Source organism: Cyrtonyx montezumae, unplaced genomic scaffold, assembly GCF_038088225.1.
Source record: "Cyrtonyx montezumae isolate F1298 unplaced genomic scaffold, pur_monq_1.0 scaffold_3, whole genome shotgun sequence".
NCBI lineage: Eukaryota > Metazoa > Chordata > Aves > Galliformes > Odontophoridae > Cyrtonyx > Cyrtonyx montezumae.
Window position 1 is genome coordinate 105,880,415 of NW_027072034.1, and position 27,738 is coordinate 105,908,152.

A 27,738-nucleotide genomic window follows, 5' to 3' on the forward strand; every position below is an offset into this window, starting at 1 on the left:
CTTACCAGGAAAGAGTTCAAATGGATAGGACTCAGGACAAGTTCCGTGCTGTGTGCTGCACAGAACAAAATACATGAAAAAATCCCCCAATTAAATGTGCCTGTCTTAATTTCTCTTTGGCAGGCAGGGTTTATGTAAGTGAATCCTTTTGTTTTCAGACAAATTGTTACATAATTGATGTTTCATAGCCGAGGACTGTGATTTGGTGCTCTGTCAGCTAACAAATGGTGAAGGCAGAGAAACGGTAAATGTGGGAAAGATTTAAAGCCCTGTGCAAATTCTTCTTTCTCCTTTCCTGGAGTTATTATTTATCAGACTTTAGATCGGGCTCAACAACAAGAAATAAACTAGAAACAGCTGTGGGATGGACATTTCAAAGCTCTAACCTCACTTTTCAAAATGCTTTGTTAAAATTTAATTGTGCCTCTTTATGCTGCGGTCCCAAAACAGGACCCGTTCAGCTCAGCTTCTGTCCCCACACCCATCTCGTCTCAGTGGGAATGCCCCAACCAGATGGGTTCCTCTGGACATCTCCGTGACATGTCCACGAGCTGCTTTCCTCTTACCTACCGTGCTGCTCACTGACACAAGGCAGAGGAAGCTGTGGCTCAGCTGTGGTTGCTCATGGAACTTTTTGCTGCCTCATTTTCTTTACAGAAAAGCAATATTAAATGTGACCGAGCCCTTACTAGCATCAGTTTCCATATCTGTAAGGCGGGAGATTGACTTCACATTTTGTAGTTTTTCAGCGTGGGTGAAAAATTCCTTATTTTTCAATTAGCATTTACTCTACAACAATGGTGATCTCCTCGAGCAGCTGCTTTGCTCCGCAGAGAGCAGAAAATAAGCAGGGGAGGCTTGTCTGCCTCCATTACAGTGCCAGGGCATCGCAGCTCCTCTGTGAGCTCAGTGCTGCAGGGAGAAGCACTGCAAGGAGATAGCAGCTTTCTGGAAATGATCTGTTTCATTTTGAGTCCCCCGTTGGCAGATGCAGTGCCCACTTGAGGCTGCCGAGCCAGCCCCCTGCAGCCACGAACCACACAGGTTTCACTTTGCAAGAGAACAAAATCAAGCCCGAGGACTGTGAATCGAAGGGTATTTTTTATTGGAGAACAGGACATATGGAAGAAGTATAAGCAAAGCTCCGGCTAGGCTACCTGCAAAAACTTTCCATGAATCATTACCAGCTCCTGAAAAGCTTAACCTGGAAGCAAGAGTCTTTAAAAAGAGATGCACTGTATGTGAGTTTGTGCAGCTCAAAGCCAGAGAAAGGAAAAGAAGATGACAAAAATCACTGCTTATTCTCCTCCTAAATAAATCCTGTGCTCTGTATGGAGTGCTAGGCAGTCAGGTCCTACTCTGGAACATGGAAACAAAAGCAGTTTGTTTTGGGATAAGGTTTTAGACCTGAATCTGAAATTCTGTTTCCTTATTTCTCAGTATTTAATTTCCAGGCTAATTGGTGATATTTCTTTACTTTCCCATCAGTAAAATGGTTGCTACTCATTAAAAAAATAATAATAAAGTTTCAAAAGTCAGGAATATTTCAAGACTTTCAGTATTTCAGCTCTTTCATGAAAGCATCTTTAAATTAAACTGCAAAACAAAACAGGGGAAAGCATTAATTCATATGCTTAAGGAAAATGGACTGCAAATTCCTCGTAGGAGAAATACTGAGTCACATTTTGCAAATATGCATTGCAGGTTTTTTATTACAATTCGCTGCAGAGATTCTTTTTCTCTGGAATGAACATGCCAGTTTCACATTCGATGCCTGCTCCTTTTCTTAGGACTATTCTACGTACGAGTTTTGGCTGAGATCATCAGCACCAAAGCAAACAGCACTAAGAACCAATTCCTCACAGCACCGTTAATATTTACTTATTTTTATTACTGAAACAAATGCAAATGCATGGATGCTTCGGGGTCACTGCAAAACCCAAGGGTTTAATGCTTCGAGACGGTGTTTTACCTACACGCTGGCCATGCCTTTAAATAAAACAACACTTCTGCGAACATTGATGACGTGTCACCTACGTTTTATACCCTTTGCTCTCTTTGAAGTGCACTTAACTCCAAGCCCTTATCGTATAACTGGGGGTGTGTGTGGGGGGTAACGGGGACTCAGGAAGCAGCAGGATAACCCAGTGTGCAGTATGGGGGCTGGCCCCCTCCCACCCCACCAGGTACAATCTCCCGCAGCCAGGGAGAATAGCACTGTCGGGGCTGCCCACTGCCCTCAGAGCCTCCCTGTCACCAGCTGCCTTTGCAGCAGCACTAGGTGTTGGCACGAAAGAAAGCCAGGCTTGCCGAGGGTACCACAGCAAGGGGAGGCTGAGGACAGGGAGGAAGGGATCACTTGCAGGACCCTCATCTGCTCCTCAGGCCACAGCATTTGGGCCACCCTGGCTCCCGTTTTAGCAGAAATGTTTTCTGCGCTCATCTGTCTAAAAATGACAGGCAGCTCTACAATATATGTTTCTTTTTTCCATTTTCATTTTGGAGGTTTTGTGAGAAATTTAACCAATTAGATATGTTTTTAATAAACAAATCTTGAGGCTCATATTTCTTTTCTTTTGTCCCTAAAGTTGGAATGCTGTCCTACAGACAATTGAAAACAGCATAGTCCTAATAGATTAAATCTGGTTGCACGAGTTTTAAAAACACAGTTTGGCTCTCGTTATCAGCAGAAACAAATTAGTATGTAGAAAACAAAGAAAATACACCCATGTTAGGATGGAGCTCAGCTCTAATTAGCAGAGAGGATCCTTTCAAGAGCTTTTTTTTTTAATAGACTTATGATACTTGTAGAGCTTCTAAAAAGATCTGGGATTTAAAAAAATGCGTACGGTACATGTAAAAATCTGGCATCCTGATCTGCAATAGAACACATGTAAAAGGGAATGGAGCTATCAGAAGAGATGCTGTGTAGCTTGGTTCCCATAGAGTTGGACTTGGCTCCCATGGAGTTGGACTTGCTGCCCTGATCTCAGCAGTCCTCAGTAGCATGGCCTGACAACCAGTGGTGATTCCCCATCCCACAGAACACAGTGAGCAAGGTTTTAGGTCAAATGTCCTAAATGTCCTATGTGGGATTGACCACAGTGCACTGACCTACATGGACTGGGTAATACTGTTTTGATCTATGTGTATAACCAGGGTTAGCATTCAGACCTGAGCAGGCAGCAGGGAACGGAGCTGTCCCCAAACTGGATCATGTGGTGCTTTTTTCCCCTAAAACTGGGATGGAACGTAACTGTTGCACAGTTTTGGTGAAGTTGGACCTTCCAGACCTGGAAGAACCACACAGCCGAAACCAAGCAGAATTGCTAAGTGTGAGGACTTCCCACCCCATGCTATTCTGCGGCAGCAGGATGAGCACGGAGCACAATCATTGCCCCATTCGTGTCACTGCCGACAGACCTGAACAACTCGTAGCACACTCAACTTCCACTGGTGAATTTACGGCACCACTTACAAACCAGTGGAAAGAAAAGGAAACTCCAGATTTTCCCTTTAATCAAACCTGGACCTCCGCTCTTCCCCTCTTCCTTCTGAGGCTTATCTCCTTTCTCCCACCGCTCTCCTTCTTTGCATGTTGAGGCTGTAAGCAGCGACGTGACCAGCGCTGGCTGTGCTAAAGACGACCGGGCTGCTGCTATTTATTAGAGAGGGAACCGGAGTTGCTCTGCACACATCCATATGTTTTGCTAACTTTCTAAGATATTCTTGGACAGTATAAAATAAATAATCACAATTGCCTCAACTGGCAGAAAGAATGCAAGCTGTCTAATGAACTGCTTGTGCTCCTTTTCCGAGCTGAGACGTGGGCGCATTGTGTGCACTGAAAGCAGCCTCCAGCACGGCAGCGGGCTGGTACTGGAAGTCCCCAGGTCCGGTCCCTCCGGTCCTAAACACAACACAGTTCCTTCCACGGTGACTAGAACCGAAAAACAAAGCAAAGCAAAGCAAACATTGGCAAGCGGAGGCACAGGAAGTTAAGAAAGGAAACTTTCAGCAGTCACACGGCTCCGCGCGAGGGATGATCTTACACATCGACGGTGCCATATCTCCGCTCCCCGGTGCCACTCAGAATCGCTTACAGATGTGTTTTCGCAGCGCAGCACTACAAACGGCCCGTGACGCAGAGTCGTGACGGCCGTGCTGCGGCTGCAGGGCAGTCGGCTCCGTCACGGCGGCTCACGGTGCCTCCCCGTGCGCTTTGCACCGCGCATGGAAGCCGTCCCGCCCCTGTTCCTAGAAGGCTGAGGTGCGCCCGAGACAAAGCACTCACCGTGCTTTAACGGACGTGCCCACACACAGCATCGCCTACCAGTGTTCCACTGAAAGCAGTTTCAGCCCCTTGCGTCGAATGTAGCACCTGCCCACAAGCCCACACCGACACGTACGCCCAGCGACCCAAAGTATTGTTTCCAGCCACACAACCGCCGCACGCGTACCCACGACGCGCACCCTGCGCCCGCACCAGCCCCCCCACCCTCTCTGCGGCAGAGAGGGCGGGGGAGAGGGATCGGGCTCCCGCGCGCGACCGCTCCTCGCCGCGGGCCGCTCAGAACGGAGCCGGGCCGCTCCCCGCCCCGCCTCGGGAGCCGGCACCGCCGCTCCCCCGCCCCGCTCCGGCACGGAGCCGCCCCCCGCCGCGCCGCCCCCGCTGCCCACAAGTGACATGGCGGCACCCCCCGCCCCCGCCGTCAGCGGAGCCGGTGGCGGCGCTCCCCTGGGCGGCCCGCGGCTTCCGGCGGAGCCCTCAACAAAGATGGTGCTCCCCGCGCCGGCTCCGCGCGTAGTTCCCCGTTTCCCTCTGTAAGTACGGGGAGCGGGCGGAGGGCTCCCCGGCGCCGCGCTGTCCGCTCCCGGCCCGCTCCGCGGCTCGGGCCGCCGGCTGCGGGGGCAGAAGAGCGGCCGAGCCGGCTGCGGGGCGCTCGGCGGGGGCGGGCCGGGGCCCGCGGTGTGTGCTACCGCGACGCCGCCCCCGGAACGGAGCGGGGCAGGACGGGGCCGTGCGCTGCCCGCCGGGCTCGGCGCTCCGCCGCGTGCGAAAGCCCAGTGCGTGGGGCCGGGGGAGAACGGGGCCGGGGGCGGGTGAGCCGCGAGCCGACGGAGGGAGCGCGTTTGGTGCTGGGAAACGCCGACCTCTGACGGGAAGGACCGGGGCAATGTGCGTTTTGTGACCGGGAGGTTCGTCTCCCTCCGTGGATGATTCGCGTAGGTCCGGGAAAGCCCAAAGCCGTGCCCGCGGGTGTGGGGGTGAGTCAGGGATGGTGGGATGTGGAGGTGCGGTTCCTGAAGTTTGGCTGTGCAGTGGAAAGGCGCACGTTTAGGAGTGTCTGGGAAGGGCTGAGCCGTGCCGTCCTGCGGCTAAACTGGAGTCGCGTCTATTTGTTTTCCCTTCAGCAGCAGTCTCACTGGGAAAGTTTACTTTACAGCTCACCGTGGACCTCTAGATACGGACTAGTTAAAATTAATCGAAGCTGTTTCCCTGTTGCATTAAACTTTGGCCCTGTGCTTGTCTGCACCAGAATCCTGATCGTGCCTTCATATCTGTCTGCCCAGTCCTCAATCAGACGTGGTAAACACCCCTAAATAAACGCTTTAATCCTCAAAGAGACCCTAAATATCAATAAGCACCATCCTGGCAGTCACTGGGCTGCTGACTTCGGTGGCGAGTGGCCCTGCAGGCTGTGAAGCCTCTGCTGTGCTCACCCATAAGTCCTTGGCCAGGCAGTCCTTCGGCAGACACCCCCACTGCACGTTCATAATCCAGTCATCATTTCCCAGCACACAAAAATGCAAACAAATGGTTTGAAAAGGGGTTTGTTTTGTGGAAGCATTGATCAGCTTGGTCATGAGGACAAGGAACGGGGCACGTGTCTGTGGTGACTGGAGGCCTCTGTTTCCTTTGTTCAGCGGGTGGGGGAGGCCCATGGGGCTGCTAATGCCTGTATTCAAGGGGAGGCAGAAGGATTCTGTGGCATGAGGAAGAGCTTTCTGCCTGGGTTCAGAGATGGGGTTGGGTGCCTGGTTTAGGCTCTGCAGTTAAGTCATGAGCTCGCAGGTCAGTGGGGAATTTGGGGATCTGCTTTTGTCTCTTGGGCTGCTCCCAAATAAGCATCTAGAGACCAGAATGTTGAGTTTCACCCGTCCCAAATGAGCATCCTAACGCCAGACGCTGTTTGTCTGCCTTCTGGATCTCACCATCGCCACACTCCGTGTTTGGGTTCAGTGTTTGGGCTGTACCCACCAAACCAGGCCTTGTCAAGAACGAGTGCCAAGAGAGCTGCTGCTCAGCTCTGAGCTGGCCCAAGGCAGAAGGTGGGCACCTCAACATTCAGGGTGACCTTCTGGCCCAGTGCCATCCAGCGCTGCATTCAGCGCCTAGGAAAAGTGTTTTCAAAAAGCTGCTTTGCCAGAGGGTGTAGCAGGTGGGGTTTTCCGGTCCCTCCCTTTTGGCTCTTGTGCTTTGTCTAATTGCCGTTTATAGCTTGTATGTTCTGTTGATGACCTGCCCTGATTGTCAACTATCAGGCCACACAGGCATGTCTTTAATGGAGAGTTAACAGGCATCTCTAACAGTAGAGAAGCTTGAGCAGAGTTTTTAAAAATCTTGGTCTCTCCCTGTATCTTTGAGCTAAATGAAATATAATTCCTGTACGGTCAAGCTGTTATAACAGCAACTTCTAATTTAATTACTAGGAATTCTCCTGGTAATCACATTCAACACCTGCTACAGTTTTTTGGCTTCATGATTTAATCACAAGAAAGTATTTAATTGTGTTACTAAGTAATTTTCCTTTGCAAGTGCCATTAATGGACCTGGGGATGTTTGCCATTAGGAACTAGACTAGACATCTTGATTTAGTTGCTAGCTCTGGCACTGAGTCTTGATTTGATCTTGGATGAGTCTCCTGGTCTCTCTGGACCTTGATTCCTCTTTCTCAGAATGGCTATAAAATGCATCTTTTCTAGCTTTTGTCTGGTCGGAGCTTAGTTGAGTGAAATGGAAGCTGGCAGGCGGCACCTGATTGCTTCCTATAAACACATTAGAAGGGTGAATACCAGGGAGGGAGAGGAGCTGTCTAGGCTAAAGGATGATATTAGCAGAAAAAACACCTATAAATAGAAGGTGAATACATTTAAGATGGAAATTTGAGGAAAATTTCTCATCACCAGGTCAGTCAAGTCCTAAAAGAGTCGTCCAGGATGGGCTGGGGGAGAGGACAACCTGGTGCATAAGGTACGTTATCGCCCCTGCTGAAATTAGAACGTGTTGGGTTGCCAGGGCCACTTGTGGACTAGCTGCAGTGCAGCAGCCGTCACGTCTCAGATGCTGAGAGCAGAGGTTAGCTGTGACATCGGGTTAACTTTTTTGGGGATAGAGTCTCTCGTGGACTAGCAAATGCTCCAGCTACTTCGGGGGTGGACCTTGGCCAGTTAGTGAGCCAGGTACTTTGGTATGGTTGTCATTCCATCTAAGCACTGGTCTTCACAATGCCAAAAGTTCTCTTCCTGTCTAATATTTCCCAGAAATGGGAAATGTGTTTTAGCTTGTAAGACTGTTTGTTTTGAGCAGAAAGGAGGTGGTGGAGATTGCTAGTGGTAATTTCAGGCTGATTATTATGAGAATGGCATTCTTTCTGAAGAATGTTGGGCATCAGGCAGCACTTGGGGGTGTTAATGGTTGAAACGTTTTAATCTTGTATTCCCCCACTCCGTTGCTCATGTTTTAGATTGCCAAATGGATGTCAGAGACAAGCAGCTTTTGCGCTCCCTGCGCCTGGAGCTCTGCACGGAGGTGCTGGTGGATGGACTGGTTATTCAGTATCTCTACCAAGAAGGCATTCTCACCGACAGCCATGTTCAAGAAATAAAATCCCAAACCACCAGTCAAAGGAAAACCATGATGCTCCTTGATATTCTTCCTACTAGAGGACCCAAGGCTTTTGATGCATTCCTGGATTCCTTACAGGAGTTCCCGTGGGTTAAGGACAAGTTGAAGGCGAAGCGTAAGGAAATGACAGTACAAGATCCTGCAGGTAAGGCCAGGGTTGCTGTTGCTGGTACTTTGAAGCTTGTTCTCAAGCTGTAGTTGTGAAAGTGTAGAACGTACCAATGATTTCAAGTTATGCATCATGTAGATACAGAGCATGATACCAACACAGGGCACAGCTTGGATTTCCTGGAAGCCAGCCCGACACCAGGAAGCGTTCCCAAGCTTGGGGTGTGAGCGAGCCTGTTTCTGGGCACCAGGAGACAGCAACTCAACTAAGGCTGCCTTTGGAGAGCTGGGAAACATAGGAGGACCCAGACTCCATTGCTTCAAAGGGAATGGACTGTAAAAAGTAGTTTTCCCTGAATGATGGCCTCTTCTCTACCCATACCTGATTAATGTGTATTTTATGGTGATTTGTTTCTGGATAGACAGAAGTTTTACTCATGTAACTTTATTATTTTAATGCCATTTTAATTTAGCAGCATATACTGATTTAGAATTACGTGGTTTATTATGTTTATTGGAGTGCAGATATCTAGGATTATTGCCACCAAAATCACTAGTTGCTGCTTACTTTTAAGGAGAGTTTAAGAGTTAACTGATTTAGTGGATGTTACGTAATCTTGTTGAATCTGTTTTTCTGACATTTAAGCATACTTCTAAAACAAGTTTTCTGGACTTGATGTTTATTCTGAAACAATTTCTCGACCAGTATGTGTGTGCCATTACTATGCTGTTTTGAAGTCAGGAAGACTGCTTAAAATACACTTCCCTTGCCCTAGTTTCTTGCAACATGTGTTAGTTGTTAAATAATTAGTTGTAGGTACTAATAGTTAAATAGTGAAGTAGTTCTCATTTGGGAACATCTTTTTCTGAGCAGTTGCATTAACTTTCCTTCCTTCCCTCCCCCCATTTAGATTTGGTCATGTTATGATGTGTGATTTTTCCAGTGTCAGTGTGCTTTGCGTGAGGCTCTAAGCTTGTGAAGATGTGTGACTCAGGACTGTTGAACATCATGTGCACCTGCGCCTGAATTAGCTGCACGCTGGAGAACGTTTTGTCAAGATCTGCCAGACAAATATGGCATTATCTTACCTTAGGACATTTTTAATGAGTTGTCATGACAGCTTGTCTTTCTGCTGGGTCTCTGTGGAGATCTGCTTTATGCTTGCTCCGCAGCTGCGGAAATAGTAAATAATTTTCAGAACTTTTTGGAGAATAAGTGTCACGTGCTGCCCATGGGTGAAAACAGTGTGAGTTCTCAGCATGGTGCAAACCTGTGGTGTTGAAAGTGTTGGAGAAGATGGTGCTGTTATGACAAGTCCTGTCATGCTCGTGCTCCTTATTTGCCTTACAAATTAGAGTGTGTGTGTGTTTGCTGATTGCTGGTTAACCTATTGAATAATCCTCCAAGTTCTTCAGAAACACACGCAGCCATCAAGCACTGGCAAGGTCCCGTATTTTTTTACTAGAAAAATGCTTTCTGATTTTTATTCTTTTGACTGTTTTGTGGATTGCTCGTTCTCTTTGTGACTAACGTGCTGTATTTATGCATATCAGGTTCTTTGGTTTCGAGTGGGCTGACTGTACTTGATATTGCCAAATCTCATGTATAAGGAAAAGATTTCCATATTAGATCAAAGGTTACTATTGTTTTGTACTGTGTCAACTCAGAGCATAAGAAAAGGGTAAGCTTTAATATTTGGGCATGTTCTCTAGTAGCCAAAGAAAGAGCACCATCTGGACCCTAATAAATGATGAGCACATCCTGAAGTGAATTGGAAACTATGGTGACATCATCAGGGCTGATTACATGCAAGAAAGTGTGGTTTGGGATAAAAAGCTTTGCTTTGCCTTCAGAACAACAAACTTGTAAGCTTTTGTCTCAGCAGAGTACTTGAGCATATGCTTGGCTTTAAGCATGGAAAAAGCCATTGCCTCTAATAAAACTGCAAGCATGCTGAAAATCAAATGTGTTCCTCAGAGCTACACTAGATAACTTCTGCCTTACTGGAAACAGTTCATAAAAATGATGATTCGTCACTGGCAATTTGTTTTTAAGAACCTATTTGTAGTGAAAAGAGCATTTTACCTGCATACATACGTGCATACATATTGTGTAAGCCTTTTAAAATTGAAGTTTGTTTAATGGCCTCAGATTTTAAAATCTTTATTCCTTGGAATCATGCATACTTATGGAAATGGCATGCCTGCTGTTCACTTGTTTATGCTCAATTAAAATTCTGTTTACTCAAGCAAAATACCCTCAGTTTTTGCAGATCTTTTGCAGGATTAAGGACTCGTGGCGAGTTGTTCCTTGAAGGAAGGTTTTATTTTGTAGTCTCTCACTTCTTATAAACTACACGCAGGATTTTTAAAAAGGTAATGCAGGTACACTATTGCTTTGTCTATAGTTGGAAACTCTGGCACATGCACAGTGATTTTTCTGTCTAGGGCTTTGGACTGTTGTGCATTTTGCTTGAAGAGATCAGGCTTTCTATGTGTGGATCAGCTGAGAAATTGTTGGTTACCAGTTTAAAAAAAATCACAACTGTAATTGTTAAGAAGCTTTTAATTTATTTTCTTCTCCTTGTAAAAGCAAAACAACACATAAAAAGCAACAAACAAATTAAACAAGAATTTTAGAAGGATGGAAATGAAAGCATTTTTGGTGATGCAGTGTAATTATGATTTGGTGGACTGAACAGCTATGAGATAGAAGCCAAAGTCTGAGACATAAACAAGACACTGCCACTGACTCATTGTGAGCTTTGGGCAGATTGTTTCAAGGCAGTGGATTTGTCAGTCACAGTTTGTGTAACCTGGTGCAATGTTCATGGAGTGGCATAGATTGTAACTGTAAATTGGCCCAGGATTCAACCCAGAGTGTGCTGTTTGGCTGCTTGCAAATAAATGAGCCTTAAAAGCAGTGCCATCCTGAGTTTCATTGAGTATCAGTTTAGCTTTAAAGTAATAGTTCTAGATACTGTTAGCTGCTGTAGTTACAGGGAACACAGAAGACGCTAATCCTGCAGAGCTTGAGGAGCAGTTTCTGCTGGCATCAGAAGACCGACCGCGGGCAGGTAGGGCTACTTACATCTATACAGGTGCAACAAAGAGATCCAAGATTGCATCCCTTTGCTTGTTTATGCAGAGGACAGCCTTCTGTCTAGAGAAACTTTTCTCCTGTTTTGTACGGTTCTGTCAGATGGCCACACCTTGGGGAAACCTTTCTTAAGGCAGGAAGAACGTAACTATAAACCCCAAAAGAGCAGGAAGAAAACTTAAAATCATGTGCTTTGGAGGTAAACACTTATGACTTTAATCGATTTCAAGATGATTAGGATGCACTTCTTGCTTGTTTAAGAACCTGAGATAGAGTAGTTCACCCAGTGCACTGTCGTTGCTTGTCTTACGAATCATTACAAAGATCAACCCCAGTTACAAGTGCCTGGTTTTGTAGGTCATAACTTCTGCTGTAGCAAGAGTTAACAAAAATAGCACAGGGCTTTTAAAAGGCAGTTGTTTTCTCTGCTGTAGTTTGGATCTCTTTAAGGCTATGTCAGGAGCATAAATCTTCAATATAGTATTATAAGTCCTCTGGAAAGCTACAGCTGTTGGCAACAAAATTCCATTCTTTCTAGGAACAGCACACAGTTACCCAATATTTTTTGCTCTGAGGAAAGTAACATAGGCTTTGAAGGCATTTGTTTATCAGTGTTTTTCTAGTCTCTCTCAGCTCAAGAGTTTCTCTACCCAAGTATTATATTTCTATATATACTGTGTGCTGCTGTAAAATTATTTACTTCAAGAGGTGTTAGTACTGCACCTCTTTGTAGTATAGATTATTTCTCCACTCCACAGGAAATCACAGCATATTGAGAAAGAGAAAAATGTGAGATACAGCACTTGCCAGTGGAATTCTGCAGCAGCCGTTGCTGTCCTGGCAAACGTTAGTCAATCTGGGGCATTGAGTTACACAGAATCAGCTTGGGAAAGCTGTTTTGTCACATCTAAGCCAGGAATATTTTCTAAAGTATGATTTCTTTTGCCTTGTTGATGTTGTTTCTTGCAGTACCTACTCAGCGGTCTGCACTAGGGTCCTGTTAGACTCGGGTGAGGTTTTATGCTTTAAACAGATTTTGATAGGGTTGGGGTTTTTCTCTAGGCTTGTGTGAAGTGCATGTTTTTGTATAGCTCTGTAAAACTCCATGTTGTGTAACACTTTGGATGAAGCATGCAAATACAAAGCAAAACAAGTACTTTTACTGAGAAAGCCATCCTTCCCTCCACCCCAGGTTTACCAAAGTCCTTTTCCACAGCTGGGTTTTAGATTTATAAGAGTTCTGATTCAAATGCAGCAGCATTAGGACATGGGGAAGTTTAACATCTCTTCTTACCTTTGTTGGCTGCTTCCTGCCCTCTTCCTATTCTGCTTCCTCTCACCTCTAATGCAGTGAGGAAACAAGCTGGTTTCTGCCTTTTCCATTTGGATGTGAGATAGGAGAGCAGCTGAGGTATTCCTTTTCTCTCCCTAAAATGGTGGACAGAAGAGGGTGTTTTTTTTTTTCTTTCTTCTCTTTCCCTCCCCTCTCTTGTGTAGTCCAGTGACAGAAGGGGGAGTTTCTTCCCATAGAGGAAAGGGATGGGCTTAGCAATTTTGGCTGCACTGAGTTGACCTGGATGAAGGAATGCCCTTGTGCCACATCCCATTGCCTGAAGGCTGTAGAAAAACTTCTCTAGTTCTCTGGAGAGATTCAAATCCATCTTTGTAGGAGAATTTCCCAAACTCTTTTCCATATTCCCATCTCCCCTGAAAATCGGCTGTTACATTTACGGCTTTGGCTTTGCTCCTGACCGCAGTGAGATCTGGCATTAAAGGTCTGTGCACACACTCAATAAATAGCATACATCGTGATATGGACAAGTAATCAACTTCCCTCGTTCTCCACAGTGTTCTGTGTATGTGTTATAGTTTGTGCATATGACTCTTTTGTTTTTTTATTATTATTTTTTTTTTACAGTATAAGGAATATTTTTGTTGCTTTTTTTTTTTTGCCCTGTTAATAAGCAGCAATGTTTTCACTGAGTACACTTTTACATTTTTCACTTTGAGAAGCCTAAATCATACACACCAACAAGAACTGTAGGCATTCCCCCTCAGGACTCAAGCAGTTTTCTTTCATGCAAGTTAACAGCTGAATTTAGTTGTACTTGATATCATCCTCAATAGAGCACATAGTGAGGCTAATGATAATTTAAGATTTAGTAAAATGTTTAGTGCTGTGGGAACAGGAGGGGAATAAGTGCTGGCAAGAGAAGCGTTTGGGTGAGCTGTACATGGTCAGCTACTCATAACCAGTGCCAGTGCTTTGTAGGAAGCAATGGGTAACAGGAATTGGACATTCCCTAGTGCAAGGAATGGGAACATCCCTCTGCTGACCGGACCTGATGACTTCCGAGGCTTGCTGCTGTCCCAAGGATCCAGGACATCATGAAGGTTGTCAAGGCCTATCTAATCATCAGACTTTGCTGCTCTTTCATGTAGGCACTACTAACAGCAGGTTGAGGATGACTGCAGTGTTCGGTGACCTAGAGTGAAGAGTTGGAGCCCAGGAAATGTTCTCCATCCTGGGCGGGAGTGGATGCATTCTGCATGCTCACATTTCTCTATGTACCTGGTGGCATGGTCATACAGGACTGTGTGGCCACAGGATCCTTTTCAAGAAATGAGGATTGCTAGTGAACGTTATCAACAGAATAGTGTGGGGCAAAACTGTCTTTACCAGCAGGCATGCTGGAAGGAATTGGAAGTCTGCTTTTACACAGTGCAGTGATGCCATTGAATTTGCAGAGACACAGTGGGAAGTTCACACAATTGCACTATTCTATTGAGTGGTCACAGGTTCTTAGGGATGCCATTGGTGTCTTTTCAAAGAAGTGTCTTGAAGGGAAACTTTGCTGTTGTCTGGGTAACAGGCTGGTCAAGAGCTATTGGGTGAGGATCAGATGGGGGAGCTCAGTAGGAGACATTGTGGTCTAAAACTGTCTGATCAAAGATAGGCAGTTCCTAGAGAAGAGAAGGCTTCAAGGGAGCCTGATAACAGCTTTCCAGCGCCTACAAACAGATTATCAAGGAAACACAGAGGCAAGCTCTTCTAAGCAAAGTGTTGTGGGAAGATGAGAGGTGACAGGAGTTAATTGAAATGGGTAATTCTGACTAGCTGTGAGCATGAGGGCAGTCAAGAAGTGAAACAGGGACTCAGAGAGGCTGAGCAGTCTTCAGTTTTGGAGGTTTTCGAGAGCCAGCTGGATTGAATGCTTAGCAGGATGGTCTGATCCCTGAGCTGATTGTGCTTTGACCACTAGGTTGGGTGCAAGACTTCCTGAGGTCTCTTACAAACTGAATTTTCCTAATATCCTATGAAATCTTCTGAAAAGAACAGTTACATTTCAGGCTCTGGTTCTTTTAACTATCTTGGTGCATACTAAAAATGTGGCACAGTAGGGCAATCCAAGAGCTTTCTGGAGTGCAGGGGGGACAGTGTATTGATGGCTGTCCTAGATGGGTGGACTAAGGAAAGCGATCTTCTGGCCTCCCTTCTAACAGATAAGGAGCAACAGTTTAAGGATGTGCTAGTTGATGTCAGTCTTGGCTGCAGTTACCGTGCAGTACTAAAGTTTCAGATCTTGAGAGAAGTGAGGAAGGCAAGTAGCAGAGCAAAGATCACGGTCTTCAGCTTGTTTGTGGAGCTAGTTGACTGGGCACTGTAAGAGACAGTTCTGAAGGACAAAAGCACCCAGGAGATGTGATTGATCATCTGGTAAAACTCCCAATCACAGAAAGAGTCCATTCCATTCCTGTGTGCAGAAAAAGACGCAGGACTTGAAGGAAGCCAGTTCGTCTGTAAGAAGACTTTTGACCTGAACTCATGATAGAATGACTACCTCTGTGCGTGACAGGAGTAGACTTTGTTTTCCATAAGGCTTTCAGCTCAGTTTCTTTTAGAATTCTATATATGGAAGTATGAACTTAATGCCTGGACTGCGTGGTAGGTGAAAAAAACCCAAAACAAACTGGACCACTAGGCTCAAAAGAGTGGTGGTCAGTGGTTAATTAATTAATTCTCTGATAAAATCATGCCAGTGTTTTATGTCCAAAACCACGTGTAACTGCAGTCCTCGGTGATCCCTGAGATCTTTAGTTAATTGTTGCCAGCTTCCTGCTGTTGGTCTTGTCTCAGAATGCGGCATGGCATGGGAAGCACTGAAAATGCTTCGTGCAGACAATAATCATTGTTTTCTAAAACAGAGGGGAGACGTTCTGCTAAGTACCTAACCCTACAGCTTGATAAAGCCAGTTGTAAGCTTAATAAAAACAGTGCAGTTATTATTTTTGCATTATGTTATTGGTACTGGTTTCTTCATGGATATTTTCTTTCAGAGATGGCCAGCATTTTTTTTTTTTTTTACCACCTCCAGAATTGCCTTGGAGCTTTATCTGAAAAAGTTCGTTTAATCTTTGTATTCCCACTGTGCAGAAAAAATCAATTGTATTTTATAAATTAAGACTGTGAATGCTATTTTTAAAAAGAAACCAATCAGAAAACCTATAACTTGATGATCAAGGACACTGAAGGTCTTGGCACCGATGACTGAAATGTTCTTTCCAGTGAAGGAGCAGATGCACTGCTGTCTTCTCTACAGACAGGGCACTATGTGTTGACCTTCAAAGCAACATCTTTTCTGCAGCTGAAAAGCTATTACTAGTTCAGACTATCCGTGCTGTGGCATTTTGCCTGTTGACTGAGAAGATCAGCAGTGTCAGACTTCCTTCTGGCTGGGAAATGTCACTTGTATGACAAAGATCAGGAAGTTTCTCTAAGATCCAGGTAATTATTTATGGTTATTAGACTTGAGAAGCCTCCCTGCTTTGCCATAGTCAACTGAACTTTCCTTCCAGATTTGTTTATTTGTTTTTTGGCCATATATGTTTACATGAATGAGAATTAAAACAAATAAGCAGAACTGGTTGTAACCTCAGAGGGATGCTGCTGCAGTTTATCTTTTTAGATTTAAGATTTTGTATACAGGACTTTAAAGGCAATTTTTATCTATTTGTCAATTGTCTGTGTAAACTGAAAACCAGTTTTGTTGCTTTTCTAAGCCATTGAACCCTTGTTCCACTGTACTGTCAGATTTTCTTAAAATTTTCTTCCTGCTCTTGCTTTATCTGAATAGATTTGTGCTCCATCGTATATAAATGTATTGATAAGGAGTTGTACACGTTCCGATAAACATCTCTGTTTCACAATGCTGTGAACTGAACTGAACTGAAGCTTTACTGTTTCTTCCAATCCACATTTAGAGAAGGAGCTGATTTGATTTATATTACACAGTTTGTGTGTGCGGGAAATAAGCATTAATGCATCAGGTCAAGGGGAATAAATTGCCATTAGTGCACCATTTCTTCTGGCAGCCTTCTTAATCTTAGTGTTTCACCACCTTGCCTGGGATTTGCAAAGTACTCAGAGTTAACCCAACCCTCCACCCTGCAAGGTCAAGGGTAAGCTCCCTGGGCTTTAAAGAAGGCAGTTTTAGTCCTGTGCTGATGCTTTTGAAAATCTTACCTTTCATTTGTGGTTAATGATGTGTTGAGCTCTTTAACGAACAGCTTGTTTCAGTCTTTGGACCTGTCTAATGCACAAGCTACGATTGAGTGAAGGGGCTTTGTGCAATTTCAAACAGGTAAAGGGTTAATGGAGCCCCTTGCCAGCCCCAGGGCTTCCAAAATAGGCAGCTGATTCCGCCTTTATGCAGGGGTATGCGAATCCTCAGCAGAGTAACTGCTGTGAGAAAGGACAGCTGGACCAAAAGGAAAATCACTACTACTTTCTAGTATTTCTGTGTAAAAAATGTAATTCTTCCAATATGTTTTTATTTACTGCAGCTGATGGCTGTGTTTGCTCATCTTTTTGAAGGGACATTTCATTCCTACTCCTCGTCTGCTTAATTAAGAAGTCATGTGTTTCTCTGTGATCCAGTTCTGCCACATCCCACGAGATGAGCTTTTTCTTGGTATTAAGAACAGTGATTGCTGTGGTCGTGATTGCAAGACACTCCTTGTTTTGTGTGCTTATGGGGCATCTGATAAGTTCTCCTACAGAGCACTTGTCTTAAAAGCAACTCAAGATTATGGCTGAAAGTGCTAGCTGGCTGTTTGTAGTAGTAGTTGACTCAGGATTATGGGGATGCTGCACTGCAGTTACTTTGATCCCAAAGGTGAAGCCTTAAATCTTTCCCCAGGGAGCAGCTGGATGGGCCTGCAGCCAGGCCTCTAGGCCTTGCAGCTTTTGCCACCCACATCCCATATCACCTAGGGCATGTCCCAAGGCTATCTGCCTCTTGCAGTGAGGTTAGGCATTTTTCCAGCCATCTGTCCATGTAGCCTAATCCATTGGACATTCTCCATACTGCTTGAGGGGTCAGGCAGCCTCTGCCAGCAGCTAGCAGCAGGGCAAGGGGCCTGCACTTCCATTTTGTTCCATGGTGCTGCAGGGAGAGTGCATTCTGTGTTGCAGGGCCTGAGTATCTTTGTAGGAGAGGGCTTTCAGTCCCTGCTGTTGCAGCCCTTTGTGTAAAACAGTTTGGCACTGATGTGGCCCTGCTGTGTGACAGTTAGACACTACTTTGTGATTTGCCTCTTAGTCACTTCCCTGGGGTATGTGCCCCTGGTAGATGTGGCCACTGGTCCCTTCAGCTCTCTTTAGCAAATCTGAAGTAGAGGATGCACTCCAAGAGGGATATATAGTGCTTTTCTGGCCATTGAAAGAAACATACCTAAGCCCCAGGAAGAGATAAGACAGGGCATGAGTTCTTGTCCTTGTTTCATATGGGCTAATTTAGTCAGCTGCTCAGTTGGCACATTGCTCTTTGTGAATCCCATCCTTAATGCACCTAACTTTCTCCAGAAACTGGGCCTGGATCTTAGTGAAATAATTCAGACCTGTCCTGGAAGTGGTAGTGCTGTGCTTCTTCCTTGCACCTGACTCCAGAAGAACTGATGCTGTACTTGTGAGTACCATTGAATTTATCACTGTTTGTTTTTATTTTTTTTGTTACCCTAGTTCTCTTATGTAGCAGTGTGACTGTACGTTGAAATTGTTCATGTAAGTGCATGGTCTTTCCTTTCCTGCACAAAGTTTTAAGTACATACACTTCCCTTGACTGTCTGTAGCATATGCTCTCAGTGTGATCAACAAGTAGAGTGTAGGTAAGGGAAGACATACCAAATGCCTACTTAACACACATCTGCCCTATTATTAGCAAGCTGTTACCATACTCCTGTTTGGGCAAAATTAAGTTGGCCAGCTGCTGGTGTGACACTGCATTGATCTGCTGTCTTGCAAAACAAAAGCCTGAACAGAGAAGCCCCTCAGTCTTTAGAAGATGGTGCTCATTTTATATGATGTCCCTATCCCAGTTAGAGGAAATGTGCATTGCACAAGTGACTTTAATTGTAATAGGTAATTAGAGACATGAGCTAATATATTTAGACTCATCTTGCAGACATGAGTTTCTGTGACTGAATGCATGTAGGCATGCTTGTTGGCCACAGCTGGATTACTTGTGTCTAAATTTTAAGTGTCGGCAGGATTGGGCCATAATGTGTAAAGAGTCTGTAAGAGGAGAAACAAGGGGGACTGAAAGATGCACATCGAGTCCAAGAGGATATTACAGGCTAGTGTGTGTCACGTGTAGGTTTTGTTAGGCTTTTTGTTGGTTTGTTTTTATCTGTTCGTGATCTACTACAGTGCAAAAAAAGAAAAAGAAAATAAACGAAAAGAAGAATCTCAGTGGTGCGGTACTTTCCCCAGTATGAGGAGTATGGAGTGCACAGCTGCTGTTCAGTTGGCTTTCATGCACTAGTCTGTTACATGACAAGGTGTTTTCATGACTGACTATGCTGATCAGAGGCATTCCTAATGTGATGATTTGTCCACTGCAGTGTTTGTTTTGCCACTGGTATGTGTACCCTCTTAGAACATTCTCGGCACACCAGGCTCTTGTTTAGAAATTTCTCCCTGCTTGTTCTGTGAAGCCAGATGAGAAAGAAGCTGTGATTTACAGCCTTGACTGTACAACTGACCAGCCTTCACTTCCCCTGCTCAGCAGCCTGTGCACTTGGTAACTTTCCTTCTGTATCACTGAATATTTTTGTTGACAGAGATTACATTCTGATTAAGAAGGCGGTGTGCTGTTCCACCTGCCCAAACTTACTACTGCTTCCTATTCAAAGCCTTTTTCGACAAGTGCTGAAAGAAGTTTGGGATGTATATATTTTTAAAATCAATTCTGGTGATGTGAGCAGCGGTATTATCTTGAGATTCTCTGCATGTCTTCTGCAATCATCTGTAAAAGTTAGGGAAGATATAACTAGCCTTTTTTTATTTGTTCATAAACTTTGTATGTGAGTCTTAAGCATTGGATTGTGCATGCTTATCAGAGCCCTTCCCTTCTGGTTTTGTCCCTCAGGATGGAGTTCAGCACTATAAATGTGTCCAATTTTGTTTTTCAATTTAAGTGCTTAGCTGAGTTCTATCAAGCATCAAGTATTTTTGTCCATAAAATTTGAGAGGTCTAAACTAAGGAAATATATGGGATATCCATGTCTTGATGCTGCTTCACTGCCAGCTGATTCCTCGTGGTATGGATTGAGGAATGATTGTGAATTATTTGTGCGAGGTGCAGCGTTATTAGTGTTTCATGTACTAAATAGCATGCTGCCCAGGTGAAATTGCAAACCTCCCAGTTTATGTAAAGGTAAAACTGTTCATTTGTTTGTTATTGTATTTGCTGTCCTTTCCTTGGGGATGCATTCTGGGAATCTGGTATCGTGCCAGCAACGTTGTTATCATGTCAGCAGCATATATGGACAAGTCTGGAGCTCTTAAGGCTTTATCACTGTCTTACATTACTGTCTGTGGGATGTTTATGAACTCTTCCCACAAACAGTTTAGGAGTGCTGGAGAGCACCACTGGACTAAACAGGAGCCCTGGATTTGAAGACCTAGTAGTGTTAATCCTGGGGCATCGGACTGAGCAGGCAGTCACACAGCATTCATATTCCTGGTGGTAAGAGATTCTGTCCTGCCAGAATTAATTAGCTTTCTGATTTGGCACCAGCTAATGTTTATTTGCTTATATGCTTTACACTGATAAACAAATCCCTTTTCTCCTGTTATGTACCGTGAGTGTGGCTTTTAGCTTTTACTAGCACTCAGTTCCTATCAAGTGTACAAGTTGTTGCAGTAGCCCTTTTTTCCTGCTGTGTTGCTACCACCTTTTAATTACTCAGACTGCTGATTTAATCTTGTGTGTCAAGAAAAATCATTACAATACTATATTATTAATGAAGAATTACCCTCTGTAAAGATTAAGTCCTTTGGTTTTTCGAGTAAGTGAATACCTGAGCAGGGTATAAAATCTGCTGGAACGTCACTTGTGTTCCTGTATCATTGATGCCTAGACCTGGCTCTAAAAGACTCCTTGACAGCTCCTATCTAGTTCCAGTCATCTGGGAGCCACAGCATTCATGCTTTTCCTCGTTTTGGATAGCTTTTTCCCTCCCACTTGTTTCCACTTGCATAACCCTTTCTCAGATACGGTAGCATTACGTCATCTGGCTGATTTAATTCTGAGACACAAAACATATTGATTGTACATACCAATGAAGAGTTTAATAGCATTTCTGGGGACAAATTGAACATCATTGTATTGCATCTTCTTTAAAGATCTAAAAGTGAGGGTTTTACCAGGACCTTTCACTAGGATTAAATGCTCTGCCTTTGTCAACATATTTGGAGTAGATACATTATTATTTCTTATCAGCTTCCAAGTCCAATGCTATCATAAAGTTACAAACAAAATTTCATTGGCAGACAGAATGTATAGGGAAAGAATCAAGAATTAACTGCTTTGTGTCACTGTAGGAAGCAGCTGTGGGTTATCTCTGTGCTTGTTGTCTTCGTTACACCAAAACAGACAATTACATTTATTTTTTGGAAATGGTTTATTTTCTGGTTAAAAACAGTCCGCACCAAAATTACTCTAAAGTGTTCTGCTACTACAAAAGCTGTTTGTCCTTCCTTTGCAGTGGTAACACTCATGCTTGCCATCATGGTCTTCCTTCTTTTCCAGGGCATTGTGTATCTGCTATAAAGACTAAAGTACAGTGATGACTCCTACTTCGTCCTCAAATCATTGCAGCTGTGCAGCAGGCACTCACTGATGATTGGCTTACTCTTCGTAGTACATCTTACTGAATTCCTCACCTTGGTTTTGAAAAAAAAAGGAGCTTTCTAAAGACTTAATCATAATCCTATCTTATCCTTGCATAGCACACATTATGAACTTGTCAGTGTTCGTGTCAGATAAATCTTTGCCTTGCCTTGGAGCTGTAGAGGCATATAAGCTTTGAAATTATTTTTTTCCAATTCTGGGATCCATTTTGCTTCTAAGAATATTCCTTTTAGTATCATAATCTCGAGGTTGCTAAGAAAGCTTCCTTGCCCTTACAGTCTTAACTGTGAAAGGATTGATGCCTGAGGTTTTGTTCTGTATTTCCATGATACAGTCTCTGGAATAGGATGATAGGAGGAGGAGGAAGGAAGATGATAGGGCATCTGTGCTGGGTCTGTCTTGTTCGGTGTATCCACTGAGCCAAGAAACTCGCTGTCGATGGCTCTAGAAGTAGCTAGTCCAAGCTATCTTTTAACACCACAGTCATAATTAATTTCATGTAAAGTGGTAGTGCAAGACATACCTGGATGAAACACGTATGCTATGTCTGGAAAACAGAGATGAATTACCTCAGAGGTAGAGGCAGAATGCAATCACTTAAAACAATGTATGATTTAAGATCCAGATACGGGAAATGTACTATCAGATAAACTTCCCCCATCATTCCAGGCTTATAAAATAAGGATTGGCATCAGCACACAAAGACGATTGGTGCTTTAGGAATGCCAAAGTAGATGCAGTTATTTGTCAGAATACCTGCTTGTTTTTTGCCTAAAGGCTATGAGAAAGTTTTGCTGTTCTGAGCTTTTAGAGAGTCACCCTTTCTTCGTAGCTTGAATTTAGGGTATACGTACATACAAGTAATTTATTTCCCATGAGAAATCAATGTGTTTAAGTAGATGAAAATAAGTTGTTTGAGAGAATTGGTGCTACAAGCAGTCCACAATTCTCTTTATGATGTACGCAGACTGATTGGTAAATGTTTGGTGTTGGGTGGAAAAGCGTTGGAATCTGATGCTGTTCTTTGATGTTTTCCTCTGGGGGAAATGATTGAATTATATTTAGTACAGAAGAAAGCTACATTGCTTGTCTTAAGAATTGCTTTAAATCATTTACTTTTTTCTCTCCATATAAATGGGATGTGTTGTGCTGTAGGCAGCACCCAGCTGAGCAGTCTTCTCAGAAAAACTTCTTGCACGTTGAACAAGCAGTACTTAGCAGCCGGAGCTTTGCCCCTGTACAGAAAGTGTGTTGTATTTACACTGTAAAATACACCAACACTTAATTTCAGGTTAGCTTTCATTGCGACTAAAGCCAGACAAAAAGCTGAAATTCCCTTTTGTCTACAGTTGTAGTTTCCATAAATCATCAAAACCTTATAACTGGTTTAGTTTCGTTATGAAGTCTTGAAATGGAGCTTTAAAAGATCACTCCTATTTGGAGATGAAGCCTGTTGTAACTCTTTTAATTGCAGCTTGAAGATTTAAGTTTTGGATTGTTTTTTGTTTTGCTTTCTTCTGAATACAGAACAACTCTTTTCATATCAAGAAAAAATAAGGAAAACACTTGATGTAGTCCTTTCCATTCTGTGTTTTCTCATCATACTTCTTAGTATGTCGGTTGCTCTAGAAGTAATGCCTTCTACTTATTTCCATGGAAGCTACAGTAGATGCAAAGAGCACAATAACACTCTTCGATAGAGCAAATTTTCAGCTATGAAACACTATTTTTCAACATAGTCACCTCCATTAACTATGGATTTTCATCAATGATGAACAAGAGCCCGCATGTTGAACTTGTAAAAGTCTGCACCAGCAGATGTGACCCACCATTTCACAGCTACTGTGACAGCGCTGTTGCTAAGAAAATGTTGTCTCTGCAGTCAGTCCATCCTTCATTGGTCCAGTCAGTCAGGAGGTACCAAATCCAGACCTGGTCACTGTGCTAGGACAGTCCAGCCAAATTTGGCAATGTGCTCCACAGTCTTTGAACTGGTATTATCGTATTGCAAGAGAAAAGTTGTCTCAAAAGACAGTGCACATCACTCTACCCCCAGAGGACTGCATCTTGAACTTGTTCTTTGATGGAGAATTCACGAACTTGAGTATGGTATTCTTTCTGATTCTTCGTGAACATTTGTGGACCTACCTGGTGCAGGCTTTGCAATATTCCAGCGTTGCCACCATCATCTCCAGAGCACTGAAATCGATATTCAGCTCAGTATGCAGTTACCTGTTCATAATCTGCTGATGAGCAGAGAGGAGCTGATGGAGATGCTCTTCATTTTGTGGTGTGACAGCTATGCATGGCTGCCCAGAACATGACTTGTCTTTCCTGTCACTGCTGCTGAAATGCACCAACCACTGCCTCACTGTGCTCACATCTGCTGTTTAGTCTCCATCAGCATTCAGCAAACACCACTGAATGTCAGTGGGTGCTGTTTTTTCCCCGTGGAGGAATTCAGTGACACACTTTTGCTTCATACATATTTCCATGTCAGATGCCGTTCTGTCAGGCTTCCCCTCTGATGCCATCTGTCACACAGCAACAAAAAAATGAGATGGAATATTGGTGGGGAGCTTCAACCTCTGCTGCCACACCACCAACATCTGCCTCTGATGTCATGAGCAAATGTTAAATTAGGAGGCAGTACTTTCAGAGCAGCCCTTGTATAAATTGAGCTAGTGTTGGACATCTTGTATTCCTATTAGGCACTAGGACTAGTAAGAGCTTTTGTTAATAGGGACAAAACTTCCAGACTTCTTGAAGGCTAGCCCTTATTTTTTATTCAGAAGTACATAAAACAAAACAAAAGTTCTTGTAAGGCTTGATTTTGCATAGGAATTGTATTGTTAAGCTAGACAGCTTTTAGTTTATGTTTAAAACTCATGGAAGAAGATGCAGCTGATGGGCGTAATACTGAGGAACCTTTAGGCCCAGGGGTCTGATGTCAGAGGACACACTTTTCAAAGATTCACACTTTTTGAAGGTTCACACTTTTCTTGCAAGGCTCCATTTGGTGCTGGAAGGGAGTTTAACACCAGAGTGAAGTCTGGATGTGCCAGGTGTTCATAACTTGCCACGGGAGACATCCTCATTAACTACATCTCTGTTTCTCTAGCTTTTCAGCAGACTGTGATCAGCAACTCATATTACATTTGGAAGAGATGTGAAAACTGCTCTGAAGTATTCGTAGTCATTCAGAAGAGCTCGTGGTTTTAGTATCTTTGTAAACCTCAGTTTTCCTTTACCTAGCCTGTTCTGATTTGACTGTGTGATACTATCCTTATCCTGGTGTTTTTGTCTTGTGCTGCTCCCCTGGAACTGAGATAAGGTTGCTGCTGGTAACGTCTGGCGCATTCATTGCCGTGTTCTGCCTTAACTTGACTGTTCTAAAAATGGTATTGCTTAATTGGCTTTTTAGGAATAACTCCTCTTTTAAACAGTTTGGTTTCCTCCATCAGCAGGTACCACTGCTGCTTTACTTTCCTCCATCAGCAAGTACCACTGCTGCTTTACTGCTTTACTTGCTGCTTTTACTTTTTGTTTTCAGAATTTCTTGTCCAACTGATTTATGGCGCTGGAACTCCTTAAACCATTCTGTAATTTGCCTTACGTGTATTTTAATCTCCGCACTGACTATCAATAAAAATATTTGGAAAAGAAATTTCTCCTTTTAACTCATTAAGAAAACTGATGTAAAAAAGTTAATGTAACCGTCAGCTGCACTCCCAAGGGTGGCTGTGTTACATGCACCATCTTATTGTTCTCCTGCTTAAAACAATGTTACCAGAGAAAATGAGTTTTAGCTTTTTGTTTACGTGCAGTTTTGCCTGCAAGAGGGCTCTCCTCTTGAGCTACACCATGACTGAAGTTGTCTGTATGTTTACCAAGGTCCCCGCAAGGCCCCCACTGGGATCCCCAACGCCCCTCAGGCCAACCCAGGCTGTGGGCACAGAGAAGCAGGTAGCGCTTGGCTTTCATTTCTGTGCCTTGAGGGTTAACATTCCTGAGTCCTCTCCCATCATCATAAAGAATACATATATCATTTTTTCATGACAGCTAAGAATGGTGGGTCTGGCAAAACGTCTCTGGGAGCCAGGTGCTTAGACCAAGCAGCAGACAGCATCCCCATGGGCAGGAGCTGGGAGCGGTGCTGGCGGGGTGACAGAGGTGAGGGCAGGCCGGGTGCCATGGAGGGAGACCTGCCCATCAGTGGTGCTCAGGGGACCTTTCAGTGCACGCCCTGCCTGAAGTGCAGATCGCCGTTCTCTTCTGGCAGCGAGAGGGGTTTTTATTCTTTAAAGAACACTTTTGTAGCTCTCAGGCATTCATAATTCTCGGCTTACTCTCTCAGGCTTAACTGTTCCCTTTTGTGGCCTGTCTTGTAGGTCACAGACCGTTTCCTAACACGCTGCTGTCAGCTCGCCTCTAAGCCCCTTGTGTGGTCTGATCGATGTTGTACTTTCTGGTGTGATCGGTGCCCTTCCCCAAATGCCATACATCTTGTGCTTCCAGGGATCCGTCATGTCTGAGTTGGGGCAGTGGGCTCCCTTCCCCCTTTGCAGCAGCTGTATTTATTTCCTACCATTATAGTGACTCTATATGGTCTCTTGAACGACTTCCTTAAGAGCCTTTTGCTTATGTTTCAGTAGATGGCTTCTAAAACCGCTCCCAGCTGTGCCATCCATCCGGACAGCATTGGGCTGCTTGGCTTCAGGGCTTTCTGAGAAAGCTGAAAGGATCCTCATATTACTGAATAATACTGAGCTGTGAAAAAAACAAAAACAAAAAACTTCTGTGAAAAATTCCGCCCCTTTCTTCTTGGGGTTAATGGTTGCATTGAAGTTGCAGAGCAGAGGAAAGCTTGTTTGGGTATTTGAAACAAAATAAAAAAGAAAAAAAAATCCCCTGTGTGCTGGTGCCCCCTTGGTTTCGGTTTGGTGTGGTGTTAGTGCAGAGCACAGCCCCGCAGCGCGTTCGCTGGGCAGAAGGTTGTTTTCTTTAAACATTTTCAGCCTTTTCACTGTATATTCTCTTTTAAATGGATTTTAAAGATCATTCCAAGCAGCATGCCAGGGCTTTGAAACAACTCTCCTGGCCTATTCCACCCATCTCTCCCGTGTATTTCTAACCTATATTTGCTGTCAAACTTGCAGCTCAGATTCTCTGCACTATATGATTTCTGATTCAGGCAGACATCTGAACTCTGCTGTTTCTGCTCATTTCTATTTTTGTGTCAAGTGCTGTACGCCCCATTTTTGGTTCTAACCTTACTGAATTAGCACAGAAGGCTGCTTCTGTGTCTCTGTGGACATATGCATTTGTTTACTGGCAGTAATGGGGTGGTTGCTGTTTTCCCAGCGTGTTAAAATCCTGTTTTTCTCCTGACCCGGTGTGCGGATAATGTCCAAACCTGTTCAGACTACCCACTTTTCTCTGAGGCTTATCAGCCCTCACATCTCAGGTGGGTGCTCAGACTGAGCCCAGATGCACGTTGCTCAGCAGCTGTTCTCCTTGTCACAAAGCTCCCCTCTCGCAATACTTTTTGCTTTGCACTGAGCTGTTAATTTTGTCTCTATGCTTGTTTGGTTTTGTGCTGCAATCTTCCGAATCGTGCCTCGACCAGGAAAGCAGAGTGATTTGGGAATTTTATTCCCAGTTCTGCCCCTGATTTAAAGCGTGGCCTCGGGCAGGCGGCTGTCGGTCTGCCTTGCCGTCTGCTCACAGGAGGTGGTGGCGTTCCCTTTGCATCTTGGGGACCCTCAGCCGCGATGCGGGGCATGGTGGCACGCTGCTGTGGCATCGTGAGCACCTCTGAGCTGCCTGCTGCCTGTTTGAATTGTCCCCTCCCAGGCCAGATGGATTTGAAATTTATAGTTCTGAGAAACTGGAGTCCTTTGTTCATTCCGCAGGGCTGGGGTTTTGTGTGTGTGTGTGTGTGTGTGTTTTTGTTGTTTTTTTTTAAAACCTCAAGATGGGGGTACCTAATTTAATAAAGGATTTGATCAGCTGGAATGAGCACTTCTGAAAGCAGCTCACAGCAGAGGCTTCCAGGAGGAGGCCAGATGCATGAGCCGGCTTTAGGAGAGAGAAAGAATGAGGCAACCGTAAAATAAAAGATGTCTAATGTAGTTAACATACAAATACTGTGCTCAAAATGAATAGTCTGCTCTCTGTCTTGGTCATGCTGGAGCATGGCGGTGTGTCAGACCTCACCAGCTCTTTACTTTGAAGAGGTTTAATGCTTTATGACAGGTGACAGGTTTGGTGGCGTCTGCTACTCTGAGATTAAAAATTAAAAAATCCACCTGCCTTCCTTTTCACTTGGGGTCTGCAAAGGGTTAAGGACTGCCGAATGCAGACGTATATGGTGTTGTATTGATATAATGTACTTTGTAATAGAAAACAGAACTATCCAGGTC

The 27,738-nt window shown here is 44.2% G+C and overlaps 1 protein-coding gene across 4 annotated transcripts in view; it reads left to right on the top strand.

Annotated features, from left to right (window-relative positions):
* Positions 1-4,683: 4,683 nt before the first annotated feature.
* CRADD (CASP2 and RIPK1 domain containing adaptor with death domain) overlaps positions 4,684-27,738 on the top strand; it is a 74,900-nt gene continuing 51,845 nt past the window's right edge. Inside the window, exons 1-3 of one of the 4 annotated variants that reach the window (XM_065742713.1) lie at positions 4,684-4,824; positions 7,192-7,255; positions 7,749-8,054. In XM_065742713.1, coding sequence (XP_065598785.1) covers positions 7,757-8,054 — 298 coding nt within the window. In that variant the 5' untranslated portion in view covers positions 4,684-4,824; positions 7,192-7,255; positions 7,749-7,756. Of the gene's footprint in view, positions 4,825-4,999; positions 5,068-5,164; positions 5,269-7,191; positions 7,256-7,748; positions 8,055-27,738 lie in introns of those variants that run through there. The other 3 variants (XM_065742714.1, XM_065742715.1, XM_065742716.1) reach the window with 3 other exon arrangements.